The sequence below is a fragment of the Hypanus sabinus genome, chromosome 10 (assembly GCF_030144855.1).
Source record: "Hypanus sabinus isolate sHypSab1 chromosome 10, sHypSab1.hap1, whole genome shotgun sequence".
In the NCBI taxonomy this organism is placed as follows: Eukaryota; Metazoa; Chordata; class Chondrichthyes; order Myliobatiformes; family Dasyatidae; genus Hypanus; species Hypanus sabinus.
In genome coordinates this window covers 15,053,542-15,075,925 of record NC_082715.1, presented here as the reverse complement: position 1 = coordinate 15,075,925, position 22,384 = coordinate 15,053,542, and the positions used below count along the sequence as shown (strand labels likewise).

The window sequence follows — 22,384 nt, the reverse complement described above, 5'->3', positions numbered from 1 at the left end:
CTAGCAGTACAGATGCAAAATGGCACGTATTATGTTGTAGGCATCACTGAATCATGTCTAAAAGAAGATTATAGCTTGGAGCTTAATATCCAAGGATATACATTTTACTGAAAGGACAAACTGAAGTAAGAGACGGCAACGTTGTTCTGCTGAAGAAAAATTAAATCAAATAATTAGAAAGAAGTGGCATAGGATCAGAAGATATTGAATTATTGTGGATCATGGATAGAGCTAAAAAATTGCAAGGGTAAGATGACCCTAATGGGAGTTGCATACAAACCCCCAACCAGCAATAAGGATGTGGTCTACAAACTATAACAGGAGACAGAAACTGCTTGCCAAAAGGGCAATGTTACAATAGTCATGGGGGACTTCAATATGCAGGTAGAGTGGGAAAATCTGGTTGATGCTAGATTCCAAGAGGGCCTACGAGATTGATTCTTAGAGCAGCTCATGGTTGAGCCCACTCGGAGATCAGCTATTCTGGATTGTGTGTTATGCAATGGGCCAGAACTGATTCGAGAGCTTAAGACAAAGGAACCCTTAGGCGCAAGTAATCATAATATGATCGAATTTACCTTGAAATTTGAGAAGAAGCTAAAGTCAGATGTATCAGTATTTCAGTGGAGTAAAGGGAGCACGAGCGAGGAGTTGGCCAGAATTAATTGGAAAAGAACACTGGCAGGGATGTCCAAAAGAGTATAAATCATAGGAGCAGAATTAGGCCATCTGGCACATCAAGTCTGCTCTGCCATTCAATCATGGCAGATCCTTTTTTTATCCCTCCTTCTTAACCCCAGTTCCTGGCCTTCTCCCCGTAATCTTTGATGCCATATCCAATCAAGAACCTATCAATCTCTGTCTTAAATACACCCAATGACCTGGCCTCCACAGCTGCAAGTGACAACAAACTCCACAAATTCACCACAATCTGGCTAAAGATCTCTGTTTTGAGGCTGTGCCCTTGTGTCCTAGACACTCCCACCATGGGAAACATCCTTTCCACATGTACCCTGTCTAGGTCTTTCAATGTTTGAAAGGTTTCTATGCGTGCTTCTACCCCCCCCCCCCCCCCCAACATCCTTCTGAATTCCAGCAAGTACGGGCCCAGAGACATCAAACATTCCTTGTGTGGCAACCCTTTCATTCCAGGAATCATCCTCGTGAACGTCCTTTGGACCCTCTCCAATGCCAGCCAGCACATCTTCTCTACTATGAGTGGCACAAAACTATTCACAATACTCAAGGTGAGGCCTCACTGGTAGCTCATAAAACCTCAGCATCACATCCTTGCTCTTATGTTCTAGATCTCTTGAAATGAATGCTACCATGGCATTTGTCTTCCTCACCACCGACTCAGTCCTTGAGTGTTCTGCACAAGGACTCCCAACTCCCAAGTCTGGATTTTCTCCCCAGTTAGAAAATAGTCCGCATATTTATTTGTGCTACCAAAGTGCATGAACATGCATTTTCCAACATTGTGTTGCATTTAACACTTTCTTGCCCATTCTCCTAATCTGTCTTAATCCTCATGCATGCTACCTGTTTCATCAACACTACTTGCCCCTCCACCAATCTTCATATCAAAGCCATCTATTGTATCATCTAATCATTTATATATAGCATAAAAAGAATTGTTCCCAACACCGACCCCTGCGGTACACCAGTAGTCACTGACAGCCAACCAGAAAAGGATCCTTTTATTCCCAAGGTGCCACACAAGGCTGATTGGCAGGAGGCAAAGCGTGGAAATAAAGGGATCCCTCTCTGGTTAGCTGCCAGTTTATAGTAGTGTTGGGACCGATTCTTTTTACATTATATGTCAAAGACTTGGATGATAGTATTGATGGCTTTGTTGCAAAGTTTGCAGACAATATGAAGTTAATTTGCAGGTTGAGTCTATGGTTAGAAAGGCAAATGCAATCTTTACATTCATTTTAAGAGGACAAGAACATAAAAACAAGGATATAACATTGAGACTTTATAAAGCACTACTTAGACCTCACTTGTGAGGAGTTTTGTGCCCCTTACCTTAGAAGGAATGTGCTGAAAGTGGAGACAGTTCAAAAGAGGTTCATGAAAATGATTCCAGGATTAAAAGGCTTGTATTGGAAGAACACTTGAAGGCTCTAGGCTTGTATTCACTGGAATTTAGCAGAATGAAGGGTGACCTAATTGCAGAGGATGTTGCCTATGATGGAGAGTCTAAGACCAGAGGACTCAACCCCAAAATAGAGGAATGACCTTTTAGAACAGAAATGAGGAGGAATTTCTCTAGCCACAGGCAGCTGTGGATGCCAAGCCTTTTATGTATATTTAAGGCAGAGATTGATAGATTCTTGTTTGGTCAGGGCATGAAGGGATACGGGGTGAACATAAGAACATAAGGAATAGGAGCAGGAGTAGGCCATCGAGCCTGCCCCACCATTCAGTAAGATCACGGATGACCTGTCCATAAATTTAGCTCCATCTACCTGCCTTTTCCCCATAACCCTTAATTCCCTTACTATATAAAAACCTATCTAACTGTTTCTTAAGTATATTTAGTGAAGAAGCCTCAACTGTTTCCCTGGGCAGAGAATTCCACAGCTTCACCACTCTTTGGGAAAAACAGTTTCTCCTCATTTCCGTCCTCTATCTTCTCCCCTGCATCTTGAGGTAATACCCCCTAGTTCTACTCTCACCTACCAATGGAAACAACTTTCCTACTTCTATCTTCTCTATCCCTTACAAAATTTTGTATTTTCTATAAGAACCATTCTTCTGAACTCAAGAGTATAGTCCCAGGCAACTCAACTGCTCCTCCTATGTTAACCCCTTCATCCCTGGAATCAACCTGGTGAACCTCCTCTGCACTGCCTCCAAAGCCAGTATATCCTTCCTCAAGTATGAAGGCAGGAGATTTGGGGTTGAGAGGAAAATTGGATCAGCCATGATGAAAAGCCAGAGCAGACTTGATGGGCCAAATGGCCCAATTCTGTTCCTATATCTTTTGGACAGTGTGATCACGGGACCGTTGCAGCAGGAAAAGCGAGGGGACCAGGAGAGCGCTGAGTGCTGGGAAGCAGCTGAGGTGAAGTGTGCTTTAAAAGGAGCGTGGAACGCAACTGAAGGGTTAAACAGAGTGTTGATTAGAGGGAGTGAGTGCTTGAGATAATTGGCAGGGACAAATAAAAGGACGGGTAACTGAAGAGGAATGGCCAGTGTGTGAGTGGCTCAGGGTAGGAGTGGAGCTTTGAGGCTTTGGGAAGCAGAGGCTGAGGATGAGCTTGTTCCCAGTGAGGTAAGGCCGGGTAAGTTACTTTAATTAACTTAGGAGTAGATAATGAAGGCAACAGTTAGGGTAGTCGAGTGCTCTGTATGCAGTAAGTGGAAAATCAGGGACAGCACAATTGTCCCTGATGCTTACACCTATAAAAGGTGCATCTAGCTGCAGCTCCTGACAAACTGAGTTAGGGAGCTGGAGCTGGATGAACTTTGGATCATTTGTGAGGTAGAGGTAGAAATAGATAGGAGTTTTGGGGAGACAGTCACCCCTAAAAGTCAGGAGGCAGGTAGCTGGATGACTGTCAGGAGAAGGAAGGAGAATAGACAAAATGAGCAGAGTACCCCTGTGGCTGTTCCCATCAACAATAAGTATACTGTTTTAGATACTGTTGGTGGGGATGACCTACCAGGGACAAGTTGTAGTGGTTGTATCTCTGGCACTGAGACTGGACCCTCAGCTCAGAAAGGAAGGAGGGAAAAGAGGAGAGCAGTAGTGATAGGGGATTCAATAGTTAGGGTGACAGATAAGAGGTTCTGTGGGAGAGATCGAGAATCCCAGATGGTCTGTTGCCTCCCTGGTGCCAGAGTCTGCGGTATCTCGGATCGAGTTCTCGGTATTCTCAGGAGGGAGGGTGAGCAGCCAGATGTCATGGTCCATGTAGGGACCAATGATGTGGATAAGAAGGAGGAGAAGGTCCTGCAAAGAGAGTTTAGGGAGTTAGGTGCAAAGTTGAAGGACAGGACCTGCAGGGTTGCAATTTCAGGATTGCTACCTGTGCCATGTGCTAGTGAGGCTAGAAATGGGAAGATAATGCAGCTAAGTATGTGGCTAAGGAGATGGTGCAGGAGGGAGGGCTTCATGTTCCTGGACAATTAGGTTTCCTTCCAGGGAAGGTGGGACCTGTTCTGACAGGATGGTTTGCACCCGAACTGGAGGGGGACGAACATCCTTGCTGGTAGATTCGTTCGTGCTGCTCTGGGGGCTTTAAAATAGATTTGCAGGTGGAGGAACCAGAATGTTAGAGCAGATAGTGAGGTGGAGGAGGATAAAGGTCATGCAAGGACTGCATGTATAGACAGAAATCAAAGGTTTGTACGTGATAGAAATGTTCCTATGTGCATCTATTTCAATGCAAGGAGTATTGTAGGTAACGCAGGTGAGCTTAGGGCGCGGATTGGCACGTGGGATAACGACATTATTACTATTAGTGAGACCTGGTTGCAGGAGGGGCAGGACTGGCAGCTTAATGTTCCGGGGTTCTGTTGTTTCAGACGTGATAGAGGGAGAGGGATGAAAGGGGGAGGTGTGGCATTACTAGTCAGGGAAAATATCACAGCTGTGCACAAGCAGGACAGCTCGGAGGGCTTGCCTAGAGGCCGTATGAGGAACTGGAAAGGTGTTACCACACTGATAGGGTTGTATTATAGACCACCCATAGTCAGAGAGAATTGGAGGAGCAAATCTGCAGAGAGATAGCAGATCAATGTAAGAAACAGAAAGCTGTAATAGTAGGGGATTTTAAATTTCCACATATTGACTGGGACTCGCACACTGTGAAAAGGTTAGATGGCTTGGTGTTTGTCAAATGTGTTCAGGAAAGTTTTCTAAATCAATATATAGAAGTATCTACGAGAGAGGATGCAATACTTGATCTCCTATTAGAGAACCACACAGGTCAGGTGACAGAAGTATGTGATGGCGAACATTTTGGGTCCAGTGACCATAATGTCATTAGTTTCAAGTTAATTATGGATAAGTATAGGTCTGGTCCTCGAGTTGAGGTTCTAAATTGGAGAAGGGCCAATTTTGTGAAAATGAGAAAGGATCTAGGAAGAATGGATTGGGCTAAGTTTTTTTTCTGGCAAGGATGTGTTCAGTATGTGGAAGGCCTTCAAAGGTGAAATTTTGAGAGTGCAGAGTTTGCATGTTTCTGCCAGGATTAAAGGCAAGTTAACAGGCATAGGGAACCTTGATTTCCAAGGGATATTGGCGATCTGGTTAAGAAAAAGAGAGAGGTTGTATAGCAGGTATAGGCAACAAGGAACAAATGAGGTACTTGAAGAGTATAGAAAATGTAAGAAAATACTAACGAAGGAAATTAGGAAGGCAAAAAGAGAACATGAGGTTGCTTTGGCAGATATTGTGAAGGTAAACCCAAAGAGTTTCCACAAGTATACTAAGGGTAAAAGGATAGTAAAGGACAAAATTGATTCTCTATTAGATCAGAGTGGTCGTTTATGTGGGAAGATCTTAAATAGTTTTTTTGCATCAGTATTTACTCAGGAAACTGGCATAGCGTATATTGAAGGAAGGGAAACAAGCAGTAGTGTCATGGAACATGTAGAGATTAAAGAGGAGGTGCTTGCTGCCATACAGCGAATAAAGGTAGATAAATCCACCGGGCCTGAAATGATCTTTCCTCAGAACTTGAAAGAGACTAGTGTAAAAATTGCAGGGGCCCTGGCAGAAATAGTTAAAATGTCCTTAGCCACGGGTGCGGTGCTGGAGGACTGGAGAGTAGCTCATGTTGTTCTGTTTTTTAAAAAAGACTCCAAAAGTAAACCAGCCGGTGAGCCTGACATCAGTAGTAGGTAACTTAATGGAACGTGTTCTGAGAGATCACATATACAAGTATTTGGACAGCCAAGGGCTGATTAGGAATAGTCAGCATGGCTTTGAGCGTGGTAGATTGCGTTTAACGAATCTTGTAGAGTTTTTCGAGAAGGTTACCAAGAAAGTAGATGAAGAAAACGGTGTGGATGTTGTATACATGGACTTTAGTAAGGCCTTTGACAAGGTCCCACATGGGAGGTTAGTTCAGAAGGTTCAGACACTAGGTATCCATGGAGAGGTTGTAAACTGGATTTGAAATTGGCTGTGTGGGAGAAGACAGAGTGGTAAAGGATGATTGCTTCTCAGACTGGAGGCCTGTGACTAGAGATGTGCCTCAGGGATCTGTGCTGGGGCCATTGTTGTTTGTTGCCTCTATCAATGATATAGATGATAATGTGGTAAATTGGATCAGCAAGTTTGCTGATGACACTAAAATTGAAGGTGTTGTGGACAGCGAGGAAGGCTTTCAAAGCTTGCAGAGGGATCTGGACCAACTGGAAAAATGGGCTAGAAAATGGCAGATGGAATAAATACAGACAAGTGTGAGGTGCTGCATTTTGGAAGGACAAATCAAGGTAGGACATAAACAGTAAATGGTAGGACACTGAGGAGTGCGGAGGAACAAAGGGATCTGGGAGTTCAGATACATAATTCCCTGAAAGTGGCGTCACAGGTAGACAGGGTTGTAAAGAAGGCTTTTGGCATCCTGGTATTCATAAATCAAAGTATTGAGTATAGGAGTTAGGATGTTATGGTGAGGTTGTGTAAGACATTGGTGAGGTCAAATTTGGAGTATTGTGTACAGTTCTGGTCACCTAACTATAGGAAGGATATCAGTAAGATTGAAAGAGTGCAGAGAAGATTTACTAAGATGTTGCCAGGAGTTGAGTTACAGGGAAAGATTGAACAGGTTAGGACTTTATTCCTTGGAGTGTAGAAGAATGGGGTGGGGGGAATTTGATATGGGTTTACAAAATTATGAGGGGTATAGACAGAGTAAATGTGAGTAGGCTCTTTTCACAGATTAGGGGAGATAAATTCGAGAGGACATGGCTTTAGGGGGAAAGGTTTAGGGGGAACTTCACTCAGAGAGGTGGGAGTGTGGAACGAGCTGCCGTCTGACGTGGTAAATGTGGGTTCACTCTTAAGTTTTAAGAATAAATTGGATAGATACATGGATGGCAGAGGTCTGGAGGGTTATGGACGGTGTTCAGGTCAATGAGACTAGTGGAATAAAGTTTCAGCACAGACTAGAAGGGCCAAATGGCCTGTTTTCTGTGCTGTAGTGTTCTCTGGTAAGTGAAGGAATGGAGCTGAGAGGACTGCACTGAGAATCAGTATTGACACAATGGGCTATACTGGCCTCTTACTTTGTAAGAAAGTATGATTTCAAATGTAACAATAAAATATAAGAAAATTAAATAAAAAATAACAAAATTGAAGTCTAAAGATATAAAGAATAGAAGATGATTGAGAAAAATGAATCAACCATAAGCAGAAGAAATATCTTAAACTTTCATAGCTCCTCGATGAAGATGGTGGGAGGGACTGTTACAGAAAGGGAAATGGACAATGGATCCAGAATGTGGAAGATGAGGTAATGTACATGGTTAACAATACAGACAAAAATTTAAAGGAATTTTTTGAAGTTTGGAAGAAATAACAAGACTAGTGAGCTCATGAAGAAAATCCAGAGTGTAGAGTTATAACGATAATGGCAAAAGACTGTTACTGATGGTGCAGTTCAAATGGTATAGACCAGGGGTTCCCAATCTGGTGTCCACAGAACCCTTGCTTAATGGCAGTGATCCATGGCATAAAAAAAGTTTGGGAACCCCTGGTACAGAGAGAAATCCCGGCTTCAAAACTGCACGTCTTGAAAATTGTTGGAGAACATCAATAACTTTATGCAGTGACTTCTAAATGAATGTACTGAGTCACATCAGAGTGGACTTTATTGAAGAAAACCAAGTTCTGGAAAAGGTAGAGATGAGCATTTAAGATGCGGGGTCAAGATATAGTAAATAACAATCCAGTATCCATGCTATATGGAAATAACCAACTTTAGTAATGAAGTCAATTTGAATTTAATGTGGAAATCCAAAAAGGTGGTACAGTTTTAACCATTATTCTTGGAGGAAGAGAAAAATTACCCTCATGTCATGAAATAAATGGGTTTAAGCCAATTACGCCTTAGATTAGATTACACAAGCTCAGAGTCAGACTAGAATTTTCAGTTAAATAAGCTGAAACAAAAATTAAAAATTTCAACTGCACCATATTTTCAATGCTTCTATAATCTTTTCTTTAGTTCATCAAACCCTTGCACCAGAAGCAGATGCAATCCACAAAACTGATCAGAACTTAATTGACTTAACCACCTTTGAAAGATCCCAGTGATTTGTGCTTATTTGGAAAAACCTTCCAAAAAGGCTTTTTTTTAATTCAGCAAACTTTGTGTAAAGGAGCTAATTAACTAGTTTTAAGAGATGATGTACTTGCATAGATCTGTGAACTAATTTTCGATTATTTAAATTTTCAATTACATCAAATTAGGCTACTCACAGGTGGTGGGTTAGATAAACATCGAATTTGTGATAAACTCAGTTTTAACAGTGCTCGTATAATTTTACTTTAGAATACAGGTGGCCCATTTTTCGAACGTTTGCTTTACGACAGCTCGCTGTTATGAAAGACCTACATTAGTACCTGTTTTCGCTAACCAAACAGGATTTTGGCTTTTACGAAAAAAAGACGCCCACTTTATACGCGTGTTTACCTTGAGAAAGACTACAATGACCATGAAGCCTTGTGTGGGCAGTTGTTTGCACATGCGTGTACGTGCCAATATTTTTTTTCTCCAAATTGATTTTGGCTTGCTGTCTTCTCGAGTTTGCTAAGTGAAACTACACCATACTTACAATATTTCTACTTTATATAGGCTGTTTATTTATCGTATCATTCCTGTTTTTACTATATGTTAGTTATTTTAGGTTTTGTGCTATTTGGTATGATTTGGTAGGTTATTTTTTGGGTATGGGAATGCTGAAAAATTTTCCCATATAAATTAATGTTAATTGCTTCTTCGCTTTACGACATTTCGGCTTATAAACTGTTTCATAGGACCACTCTACCTTCAGATAGCGGGGGAAACCTGTATTCCATGCTATATGTGTGATATTATAGATATTAATTTCCTTAAATCAGACTAAAAGGTTAACTGATGTTCTAGTTTTCAGCCAGATTACCAACTGCACCTGAAGTAGAAACTCCTGACCAACATCTGGAAGAAATGGACAATCTTAAAACGTGCTCAAACTTTGCAGACAAATACCCAGATGAAGACCGTAACGATTCCCTATCTTTCAATGGAACTTCTTAATATTTCTTTTTATATAATGGATGCCCCATTCTTTATTGATATTATCAAACCACTTCTGGAGATATTAAGTTTCCATTATCCATAATAGCTCAATCTTTTTTCAATCTCTTTAGCTCACAACTTCTTCATGCAGTGCTCCAAGTTCCATGTTATGAGGCAAGAAAAGGTAATTTTAAATCAGTTTTCACTTAAGAAGGTGATGCTGCTGCAGACTCGGCAAAGCAAGTACCGGTAGTTAAGATTATGGATGGGCTACAAATTGATATGCTTGGCTCAGATGAGGTTGCTGAGGGAAATAGGGCAGGAAATTAGAGTTCCTGGTCAAAATCTACAACCTTCTGAGAATAGAATTGCCAATTTCACATCCTTGTACAAAAAAGAATGATTGCATAATCTCAGTAAATAGAGACAAGTTGATTCCTTAAGGTTGTCACAGCCGGGGTGGTAGTGGGGATAAGCTTTCATGACCTATTTGCGTGCGTCTCAAATAGCCTGACAACCAAGTCCAGCTCCCAGCCTTCATGTGTGGTTTAGCTACTAAGCCCAGCAGAACCATTTCTACTGATAGAAGGGACAAATTTGAGTTACTAGTGCCTTAACACCAATTGCTTTAGGTAGATGGGGCTTGTCAGCTGTGGTTGGCAGTTCATCTAAAAGAAGGAAAACACTGATCTGAGACCTCTGTACCCAGTTGTGGGGAAGGCTTCGGGAGTAAAACCTGAGAGAAAATTCGACAGCTGGAGTCTGAGGCAGTCCTACATAGAGTTCAATGCTGACACTGCTGGTGCCAAACTGCTTTGGTCTCTGCTCTTCCTTTGTGTTCATCAGATACATGGAGAAGGGGAGCTTGCTACACAAGCAACATCTTACTCTCCATTTTGTACTGCCCTGGCTTGCATATGTAGACAGTAAAGATGCAACAGCCATGGTCGACCCTGACCAATGGAGATTTCAGATAGACAAATCAGATTAACCTTGGTATTGAGGAAATTTTAAAAACAATAAGGGACAGAATTAGCAGTAACTTGGACCAGTGTGAATTGATCAGAGAAAGCAAGCATTGATTTGCTAAAGGCAAGCCTTGCACAACTAAAGAGATTTTTTGATTAAGTAATTGAGAAGATCAATGATGGAAATGTGATTGATGTGAGGCACATGAAGTTCCAAAAGATTTTTGATCAAATATAATAAACTTATCATTAATCATGCACCATGGAGCAAAAAAAACTAACTTAATAATGACAAGTAAAACACACAAAATGTTGGAGGAACTCAGCAGGTCAGGCAACATTCATTTCCATAACTAAATAGTCGACGTTTCAGACCAGGACTCTTCATCAGGACTGAGATGCAGTAAATTTTGGAGAGAAACTGATGGATAGATGGGAGATGAAATTTAATGCTAGGCAATGTGAAGTTCTTCTTGGTAGGAAGAACAACAGGCTACAAAACTGGAGGGAGGACCGTGTTCTAAAATGGTATAACAGAGAAATTGGACTATTGGAGTATCATTCACTGAAATAGCAAGATGTGGAGAAAGCATCTGGAATCCTAAACTTTCTAAATTCAGGAAATACTGAAAAAGTTTTAAGGAATTTACAACATAACTTATTTTTTTAAAAAACACTGGAGTACAATGTCTAGTCCTGGATGCCATACTTGAGAAAAGAATTTAGCAAAGAAATGGACTGATGAAGGGTCTTGACTGTCTAGTTTCTTCCTCAGATGCTGCTTGGTTCCAACTTGGTTCCTCCAGTGTTTTATTTGTTGCACAGCAGTGAGATTAGCTGAGAATCTCAATGACTGCACTCTGTACTGAACCATTTTGCAATATTAATATATCAGAATCAGGTTTAATATCACTGGAAAGTCGTGACATTCATTGTTTTGTGGTAGCAGTACATTGTAATACATTATATTTTTAAAAACTATAAATTACAATAAGAACAATATATTAAAAATAGAACAGTGCAAAAAAAAAATAGCGAGGTAATGTTCGTGGGTTCATTGTCCATTCACAAACCTCCTGGCGTTGGGGAAGAAGCTGAAACTTTGTGTGTGTCTTCAGGCTCCTATACCACTTTTTTCATTGCTGTCATCAAAAGAGGGCATGTTCTGGACAATGGGGGTCCCTAATGGATACTGCCTTCTCAAGGCATCACCTTTTGAACCTGTCCTCAATGCTGTGAAGGCTGGTGCCCATAATGGAGCTGGCTTAGTCTGCAACATTCTACAGCTTTCCCCAGTCCTGTGCAGTAGCCCCTCCAAAACAGACACTGATGCAATCCATTAATACACCTGTAGAAATTTGCAAATGTCTTTGGTGACATATCAAATCTCCTCAAACTCTTAATGAAATATAGCCACCATCAAGCTTCATCAATATGTTGGGGCCATGGATAGATCAACAGAGATGCTGACAGCCAGGAATTTGAAACTGCACACCCTTTCCACTGCTGATGCCTCACTGAGGACTGGGATGTGTTCCTGCAACTTCCCCTTCCTGGTCTACAATCAATTCCTTGGTCTTAATGACACTGAGTTCAAGGTTGCTGTGACACCACTAAACCAGCTGATCTATCTTGCTCTATGTCTCATCACCACCTGATATTCCGCCAACAATGGGTGAGTCATTAGCAAATGTATAGATTATTATTGAGACCACAAAGCTGTGCTGAACATGTCCTTGCCTTAGAAATTACCCATAGACTATCTATTTTACTAAGCTCCATATACCTATACAGGAGTCTCTTAAAAGACCCTATTGTATCCGCCTCCAACACCGTTACCAGCAGCTCATTCCAGGCACTCACCACTCTCTATGTAAAGCAGTGGGCTAACCACGCATCTTTGAGGTACACTCGTGTTGACTGCCAGCAAAAAGATATTATTTCTAATCTGCACTAATTGTGGTCTCCTGGTGAGGAAGTCAAAAGATCCAGATGCAGATCCTGACATTATTAATAACAGCAGAATGCAGGGTGTCCTCGACTGAATTATTAGACATTAGATGTAAAGGAAGCCCACCAACAGGAACATCTGTAATCCTCAATGGGTGGAGTCTGTAAAGTCTGGACAATATGAAATGAGTGGTTCACAGAAGTTTCAACACAATCCTGATAAAGAGCCTCAGCACAAAATGTCAACTGTACTCTGTTCCCTAGATGCTGCCTGACCTGCTGAGCTCCTCCAGCATTTGGTGTGTGTTACTTGGTTTTCCAGCGTTGCAGCTTGTCTCGTTTGTTTCAACATAATGTCTCTTCGCAGATGACACTTGAAATTGGTGACCGTCAGTAACAAGGTCTAGCAACAGCAAAGTCAGCAGTGCAATGGCAGACAGAACTTAGCTCAGACAAATGCAAAATGAATCACTTTGGGAAGTTAAACCACAGGAAGACAGTTAAATGGCATTGCCCTGGTGAGTACTATTGAACAGGGAGACTTCAGGACACAAGTAGATATTCTCCTGAAAGGTGTGACAAAGATGGACAAGGTGGTGGTAAAGGCATATGGCATCCTTGCCTTCATTGGCTGAGGCACAGAGTACAAGATTTGGGATGTCATTTTACAACTGTACAAGGCAATGTACACTGTATTGTGTACAGTTTTGGTCACCAAATAATAGGAAGCATGTGATTAAATCCATGTTCAATTTTATCATTCATCCATTCAAGAATACAGATGAACAAAAAAGCCTTCCAATGACAGTGCAGAGAAGATTCATGAAGATGCTGCAGGGACCAGAGGACTTAAGTTGTATAGACAGCAAAAAATGAAAAGAGAGGGCATATACTACAGCAAAAATAATGGGAAGTTAGAGGATTCGGAAGTTTATTAAAATCTAACAGAAAGCAACCAAAAAGCCATTAAGAGAGAAAAATGTGAATGTAAGCTAGTCAATGATATAGGAGGATAGCAAAGGCTTTTTTTCAAATATAAAGAGTAAAAAGAGAGGTAAAAGTGGATATCTGACCACTGAAAAATGACGCTGAAGAGGTAGTAATGAGGACAAAGAAATGATAGACAAACTTAATATTTTGCATCGGTGGAAAGCACTAGCAACATGACAGAAATTCGAGAGTCGAGGGCAGAAGGGAGTGTAGTTGCTATTACTAAGAAGGTGCTTGGGAAGCTGTATGGTCTGAAGGTAGATAAGTTACCTGGACCACATGGACGACACCTGAGGATTCTGAAAGATGTAGCTAAAGAGGTTGCGGAGGCACTAGTAATGATCTTTCGAGAATTACTGGCTTTTGAAATGTTCCTGGACATTGGAAAATAGCAAATGTCACTCTACTCTTTAAGGGAGGGAGGCAGAAGAAAGAACATTACAGGCCAGTTAATCTGATTTTAGTGGTTAAGAAGATGTTGGGAGTCCACTATTAAGGATGAGGTTTCAGAGTATTTGGAGGCACATAAAACAGGCCGAAGTTGGCATGGTTTCTTTAAGGGGAACTTTCCCCTGACAAATCAGTTGCAATTCTTTGAGAAAGTAACAAGCAGGATAGAGTTAGTGAAAATTGTTTACTTGGATTTCCAAAAAGCTTTTTAACAGGGTGCTGCATATGAGGCTGCTTATGATAAGAAAAAGGAGGATACAAGCATAGGTAGAAGACTGGCTGGAGGCAAAAAGTGGGAATATAGGGAGCCTTTTCTGGTTGGCCGTAGGTGACTAGTGAAGCTTTGCAGGGATCAGCATTGGGACTGTTTCTTTAAAGTAGTATGTCAATGATTTGGATGATAAATCGGTGGCTTTGTGGCCAAGTTTGCAAATGATGCAAAGATACATTAGGTGTAGGGGGAGATAGTGTTGAGGAACCAGGGACTCTGCAGAAGGACTTTGACAGATTGGGAGAATAGGCAAAGAAGTGGCAGGTGTAATATAGTATCTGGAAGTGTTTGCTCATGCACTTTGGTAGAAGAAATAAAGGAGTGGATTATTTTCTAAATCGGGAGAATACGCATTCAGGATTCCCTAAAGTTAACTGGCAGGTTGGGCTGGTGATAGGGAGGGCAAACACAATGTTAGTATTCATTTCACGAGGACTAGAATATAAAAACAAGGATGTAATGCTGAGGCTTTATGAGGCATTGGTCAGACTGCAATTGGGAGTATTTTTGGGAGCATTTTTGTGTGCAGTTTTAAGCCCCTTATCCAAGAAAAGATGTGGTGGCCTTGGAGAGGATAGAGAAGGTTTATGAGAATGATTCGAGAAAAGTTTAATGTATGAGGAGTGTTTGATGACTCTGTGTCTGTACTCACTGAGATTTAAAAGAATGGTTGGGGGGGGGGGGGGAAGAGATCTCATTGAAACCTGTTGAATAAGAAAGGCCTAGATATAGCAGACGGGAAGAGGATGTTTCCTATCATGGGTGAATCTAGGACCAGAGGGCACAGCCTCAGAAGAGGGTACTTAGAACAGGGGTAAGGAGAAATGTCGTTAGCCAGAGGGTAGTGAATCTATGGAATTTTTTGCCACAGATGGCAATGGAGGCAATGTGATAAAATATATTTAAATCAGAGGTTCTTGATTAGTCAGGGCATCAAAGGTTACACAGAAGGCGGAGAATAAATCAGCTGTGATGTAATGCCCTGGATTCACATTTTTACTGTTATGCTGTATGTATTTCATTTTGGGCTGTTCTGTAAGAGCAGCTTGTTTTCAGTTTGTTTGGGTTATTGTTGAAGATGACAGATGAGGAGAAATGTGTGCCGTCCAATTAGGGCAGTCGGATTAAGGGCTGGTTTCTCTAGTGAGGGGCACCAAGGTTGGGGTTTTTGTTCAGCGGGAAATAAAGAGAGAAGATGCTGGGGAGAATCAGTTGTAGCAGTGGGATCCAGTGGGAGACCAGTTTGTTCGAGATGGATTGTTAGCGACGTTTGGAAGGTGGTGTGTGCTTTCATGCAGACTGAGGGCCCAACGCATGAGTGTCAGAAGTTCAAGATGAGCTCCAATTTGTGCACACCTGTTTAAGCATTTTTCTTTTTGTTATTCTTTGCTAACCCTTTATTTAAGATTCATAAATATAATTCTTCTAATGTACACAGTGTACTGTCTGTTATTTCATGACACTAATTTGTAACAGGGTAACAAATTATACAACATCCACACAAACTGGAGTTTGGGGTGGGATCGAGCAGTCTCAATCTCACAAGTTTGGCAGGACTTGGATGTCTTCCCTAGACTTGTGCAGCCAAGGAAACCAGGGTAGTTCACTGAAAAGACTGGTATTGTTTTCATTGGAGTGAAGGAAGCACACTTAAGGGTATATAAAATCACAAGGGGCATAAGATAGGGAAGATATTCTTTCCTCCCACCCCACCCCCTCATAATTCTGTATCTACAGGGCTATTGTTTATTAAGTTATCAATATCACTCTAATGTGAAGGAAGTTTGTTGTGATTTGCAGACTCTTCAATGTTTTGGAAGACCCACAAGAGATGTCACAGAAAATATGGCCTTGCTTTCAATACAGTGTGGCCAACACACAGCAAGGGATTCTACGACCAAGGGACATAGATTTAAGGCTGAGATGGAAAAAATTTAAAGGGGACTGAGAGACAAGTTTTCCCCACTTGGACTGTAGGTATATGTTGAGGTGGCAGAGGCAGATACAAATACACTTAGAAGATATTTGCACAGGTATTCAAATAAGAACATTATTAATCAAATGAAGGCAAATGGGACTGGCTCAGGTAAGCTCCTTGGTTGGCATGAACACGTTGAGCCTGTTTCTGGGCAAGATAAAGAGTGATCTTACTAGGTGAAAGGCAAATTGCCTGGGTTAAAGGGCTGTGTAATATACAATGGCATGCAAAAGTTTGGGCACCCCTGTCAAAATTTCTGTTACTGTGAATAGCTAAGCGAGTAAACGATGACATGATTTCCAAAAGGCATAAAGATGACACATTTCTTTAATATTTTAAGTAAGGTTACTTTTCTATTTCCATCTTTTAGTTTCAAAATAACAAAAAAGGGCCCAAAACAAAAGTTTAGGCACCATGCATGGTCAGTACTTAGTAACACCCCTTTTTTTGGCAATTATCACAGCTTGAAAATGCTTTCTGTAGCCAGCTAAGAGTCTTTCAATTCTTGTTTGGGGGATTTTCACCCATTCTTCCTAGTAAAAGGCTTCTAGTTCTCTGAGATTCTTAGGCAGTCTTGCATGCACTGCTCTTTTGAGGTCTATCCACATATTTTCGACGATGTTTAGGTCAGGGGACTGTGAGGGCCATGGCAAAACCTTCAGCTTGTGCTTCATGAGGTAGTCCATTCTGGATTTTGAGGTGTGTTTAGGATCATTATCCTGTTGTAGAAGCCATCTTCTTTTCATTTTCAGCTTTTTTTGTGTTACAGACAGTGTGATGTTTGCTTCCAGAATTTTCTGGTATTTAATTGAATTCATTCTTCCCTCTACCAGTCAAATGTTCCCCGTGCCACTGGCTGCAACACAAGCCCAAAGCATGATTGATCCACCCCCATGCTTACCAGTTGGAGAGGAATTCTTTTCATGAAATTCTGCACCTTTTTTTCTCCAAACATACCTTTGCTCATTGTGGCCAAAATGTTCTATTTTAACTTCATCAGTCCACAGGACTTATTTCCAAAATACACCAGTCTTGTTTAGATGTTCCTTTGCAAACTTCTGACACTGAATTTTGTGGTGAGGATGCAGGAAAGGTTTACTTCTGATGACTGTTCCATGAAGGTCATATTTGTGCAGGTGTCACAGCACAGTAGAACAGTGCACCACCACTCCAGAGTCTGCTAAATCTTCCTGAAGGACTTTTGTAATCAAACAGGAGTCTTGATTTGCCTTTCTAGCAATCCTACGAGCAGTTCTCTCAGAAATTTCTCTTGGTCTTCCAGACCTCAACTTGACCTCCACCATTCCTGTTAACTGCCATTTCTTAATTACATTACGAACTGAGCAAAGTGTTTTCAGGTAGCCATTTCCTATCTTCTTATAGCCTTCTCCTGCTTTGTGGGCATCATTTATTTTAAATTTCATAGTGCAGCTGCTTAGAGGAGCCCATGGCTGCTGATTGTTGGGACAAGGTTTGAGGAGTCAGGGTATTAATAAAGCTTTGAAATTTGTATCACCTGGCCTTTCCTAATGATGACTGTGATCAAGCCATAACCCTAACAAGCTAATTAAGGTCTGAGACCTTGGTAAAAGTTATCTGAGCTCAAATCTCTTGGGGTGCCCAAACTTTTCCATGGTGTTTTTTTTCCTCCTTTTTTTCACTCTAAAATTATACGAAACAAAAACAATATACACTAATCTTGCTTAAAATGTTGAAAAGAATGTTCATCTTTAACTTTATGACTTTCAGAGATCAGTTCATCTTTTACTCACTTAACTATTCACAGTAACAGAAATTTTGACCGGGGTGCCCAAACTTTTGCATGCCACTGTATCTAGCAGAGTTAGATATGGTTGCAGATAATTGGACAAATTTTGGGAAAGATCTGTATCTACGTTCATTGTTTATTAAGTTATTAGATGGATCCATTGTGAAGGAACTGTGTGGTGAGTTGAAGATCGTTCAGTGTGCACCATTCTCTTGAAATTCCTCAGACTTGTCTGTGAAAACCCAAGATTAGCAGTTTCGGAGATACTGAAACCATCCTTTCTGGTGCCAACAATCATTTCACAGGCAAGGTCATTTGGATCACATATGATTGTCATTCTGATGTTTGACTTCCATAAATGTGACATAAGAGAGTATATTGACTGGCTTCACCACAGCCTGGTGTGAAACCACTCTGAACAGAAAATCGTACAAGATATAATGGATATGGCCCAGACCATCATGGGTAAAGCCCTACCCATCAAGGACCATCCCCTCCTCTCCCACCCCCGCCCACAAGCACCAGGTCATTCTCTTTTCTCGCTGCTAGTCCATCAGTGTGCTGCTTGTTGATCAGAGTAGCTGGACTGGTGTCAGCAGCAGAGCCGGCTGAGGTATCTAAAGGGCCAGCCGATGCTGGGATGGTACAGAGGGGCCTGCTGGGATGTTGGAGACCGTGTGACTCCCTGCTATTCGGAAGCCTCGATGTTGGTCAGTGTAACTGTGGGGGATTGTCTCGGACATTACACTTGCGATTGCAAGACTCTGTTGGACACTGATGATACAAGTTGCTGCAGGCCTATTACCCCTTGACTGGTGGAGGGATAGACGACACAGGAGCTGCGTAGCCTCAGCTGTAGCGAGAACTAGGCCACAAGCCTCGGGCTTGCCTGCTGCTGCAGACCAGTTGAGCTCTATTTTTGCATTTCCCCCTCTCCCCACTACTTTCAAATCTCTTACTATCATTCCTTTCGGTTAGTCCTGACGAAGGGTCTCGGCCCGAAACATCGACAGCGCTTCTCCCTATAGATGCTGCCTGGCCTGCTGTGTTCCACCAGCATTTTGTGTGTGTTGTTGTGAGTTCTACTTGGCTTGGCCTTGGCCTTGGCCTTGCCCTCGGTGCTGCCCTCCAATGTTTGAGCAGTAGAATAACAGGCTGGATTGCATGCATTTGTACATTGCCAGGAGACAGGCAGCCATTGATTGCTTGACATTGTCGCTCAGCGTATTTTTTTTTGTCTGAATATGCTTCTATGAATCTGTTACTCACTTTTTTTGAATGTTTGCTTACCATTTTTGAATGTTTTGCACCCTGGCCTCAGAGAAACACTGTCTCGTTCAGTTGTATCCATATATGGTTTGAACGATAATTAAACTTGATTTGAGTTTTTTCGTGCCTTGTCAAGCCCTGGGAATTTGCATCATCACAACAAACACCACTTCCTTTGGAATCTGTATAGGGTCCATTACCTCGCTGTTGCTTTGCCTCACTCCCACAGACTCTGTGTCAATCTCCCAAATAAATAGAAGCAAAAAAAATTTAAATTCTCCCCCATCTCTTTTGACTCCATGCACAATTGCCACTCTGATCTTCCAGAGGACCAATTTCATCCCTTGCAATCCTTTTGTTCTTAACATATGGAACCCCTTGGAATTCTCCTTCACCTTGTCTGCTCAGGGAAACTTCCTGCCTTCTTTTAGCTTTCCCAATTTCTTTCACAAGTGTTCTGCATTTCTTATACTCATACCTCATTTGTCCCTACCTGCTAGGCACTTTTTTTTTTCTTAACCAGAATCTCAATATCTCTCAAAAACCAATGTTACCTAAACCTGTTATCCTTGCCTTTTATTCTGACAGGCACGTACAAGCTTTGTACTCTCAATATTTCACTTTTGAAGGCCTCCCGCTTATCAAGTCCACCTTTGCCAGAGAACAGCCTGTCCCAGTCCACACTTGACAGATCCTTTCTGATACCATCAAAATTGGCTTTTCTCCAATTCAGAACCTCAACCCAAGGATCAGACAGATCCTCTTCCATAATTACCTTGAAACTAATGGTATTATGATCACTAGATGCAAGGTATTTCCCTGCGCAAACTTCTGTCACCTGCTCTCTCAATCCCTAATAGGAGATCAAGTATTACACTCTCTCTCATTGGACTTCTACACACCGATTTAGAAAATTTTCTTGAACACATTTGACAAACTCTATCCCATCTAGTCCTTAACAAGTATTTTTCTTCTTTTTGTATTTGCACACTGGTTGTCCACCCTATTGGTGTGGTGTTTTACTTGTTACATTATGGTTATTGGATTTAATGAGTATGCCACAAGAAAATGAATCTCAGGGTAGTATAAAGTGACATATATATACTTTGACTTGGATAATAAATTTATTTTAATTATTAACATTAACAATCAGTTATACAGCTGTACCTAATTAAGTGACCACTGCATGCACATGGTGATTAATTACCAGTACAATTTTAAATCTATACTATTAATGTAAATATTTGATTGTTTCCTCGTGAAACCTAATATACATCCACAGAAACAATATAGGAGATCAAGTAACATATTTTTAACAACTAAGAATACCAAGTAATATAACTTTCAAAATATGTTTACATAAGTCTCTACTTTTGATTCATTACATTCAATAAATCGGTGTCTCTGCAATTTGCCTTGGTGAGAAGCAGTACCATAAAGCTCACAGACAAAACATATTTATTAAGTTCAGGAGTAACTTCTGAATACGAGTTGTAAAAGAAGATTTTTCAAGAACGTGAAAATCATTAAAACGAAGAAAACCCACCGAACAGAATCAATCGGTGAATAGAAAGTACAAATTTATGATCGTCATTGGCAGTGCCAAATGTGGGAGATTTCCCTAGCAACCTGGGGTCCATGGACCCCTTGTCTAATGGCACCGGTCCATTGTGCAAAAGTGGCTGGGAATCTCTGTCCTCTTCACCTACCATCATCCATTCCAACACAATGGGACCGGGACCGGGACCCGACCCGGACCATGCTACCTGCCCCGGAGGCCGCTGCTTGCCCCATTCAGTCCCCTCCTCCGGAACCCCATGCTTCACATCCCGGCACCGGCTCAGCCCGGCGCCGTCAGCTCTACTTTCCACGCGGGTGGGCCGAACGGCTGCAGCCAGCCGGCCCCAAAGCACCGGCGACGGCTGCGCCCCCTTCCTTGCCCCCAGCCCCCAGCGGCCGCATCTTACCGTCGTAGTAATAGCAAACTTTCCTCCTGCCGCCAGCCCCCGCAGCGAGCGCCATGACAGCAGCGCCAGAGGTCCCGGCCACCGACGACGCCACGTGGGGGCGAGGGGAATCAGCTGGGAGAGACCGACAGCAACCCCCGACCCTACGCGTACTGGCATCATCTTCAGGCAAAAAGAAACTCTCTGTTGATCTTACAAGTACAATCACGAGGACCGCCTCTGCGTTGTTGAGCAGGGAGCAGTAGGCGAGTGCGAAAGTTCAAACTGTCCTCCCCTCATTACTTGCAATTGGAAGAGTCCCCACCGCTCCTCGACCCGTCAATCAATTGCGCAGGGGCGTGACTAATTCTCAGTCCGTCAATCAGACGCGCAGGGGCGTGACTAATCTCCGTCCGCCAATCAGACACGCCGGTCTTATTCCAACATTTCCCTGTTCTGGCGAAAACCTGAAAAGTTGGCGGCTTCTTGTTCCACAGATGCTGCCTGACCGCTTGATTATTTTTTTCTTCAGCAAGTGACTAATTGCTTTAAATGATTAGTTTTCCTATGAAGCAATGTTGTATTTGTCATATGCCTTAAAAAGAATGAACTTTATTTACCACGTGCACATTGAAACTTGGAAGGGATGTGTGTCATTTGCATCATCGACCAACACAATCTGAGGTGGTAACATGGCATAGATCATTTACAGATATCGGCAGAGAAATGGCAGATGGAATTTAGCCCAGGTAAATGTGAGGTGTTGCACCTTGGTAGGAGACAGTATACTGTGAAGGACAAGAGCAGAGAGAACTTGGGTTTCAAATTCATAGCTTCTTGAAAATGGCTATACAGGTCAATAAGATGGTTAAGAAGATGTATGGAATCAGAATCAGGTTTATTATCAATGGCATGTGACGTGAAATTTGTTAACTTAGCAGCAGCAGCAGTTCAATACAATACATAATAGAGAAGAAAAATAAAATAATAATAATTATAATTAATAAATAAGTAAATCTTATTCAGTATACTTTATACAGTGTATGTATATTGAATAGATTAAAAATCATGCAAAAAATAGAAATACTATATATTTAAAAAAGTGAGGTAGTGTCAAGAGTTCAATGTCCACTTAGGAATCGGATGGCAGAAAGGAAGAAGCTGCTCATGAATTGTTGAGTGTATGCCTTCGGGCTTCTGTACCTCCTACCTGATGGTAACAGTAAGAAAAGGGCATGCCCTGGGTGCCGGAGGTCCTTAATAATGGACGCTGCCTTTCTGAGACACCGCTCCTTGAAGATGTTCTGGGTACTTTGTAGGCTAGTACCTGAGATGGAGTCGACTAAATTTACAACCTTCTGTAGCTTCTTTCACTCCTGTGTAGTAACACCACCCCCCCCCCCCAGCCCAAACCAGACAGTGATGCAGCCTGTCAGAATGCTCTCCACAGTATATCTGTAGGAGTTTTTGAGTGTATTTGTTGGCATACCAAATCTCTTCAAACTCCTAATAAAGCTGCTGTGTTGCCTTCTTTATAACTGCTTTGATA

General features: G+C 41.8%; 1 protein-coding gene across 1 annotated transcript in view; it reads right to left on the bottom strand.

Annotated features, from left to right (window-relative positions):
- LOC132400467 (histone deacetylase 2-like) overlaps positions 1–20,929 on the bottom strand; it is a 74,637-nt gene extending 53,708 nt beyond the window's left edge. Inside the window, exon 1 of the mRNA XM_059981455.1 lies at positions 20,857–20,929. Coding sequence (XP_059837438.1) covers positions 20,857–20,911 — 55 coding nt within the window. The 5' untranslated portion in view covers positions 20,912–20,929. The remainder of the gene's footprint in view (positions 1–20,856) is intronic.
- Between the last annotated feature and the right edge of the window lie 1,455 nt (positions 20,930–22,384).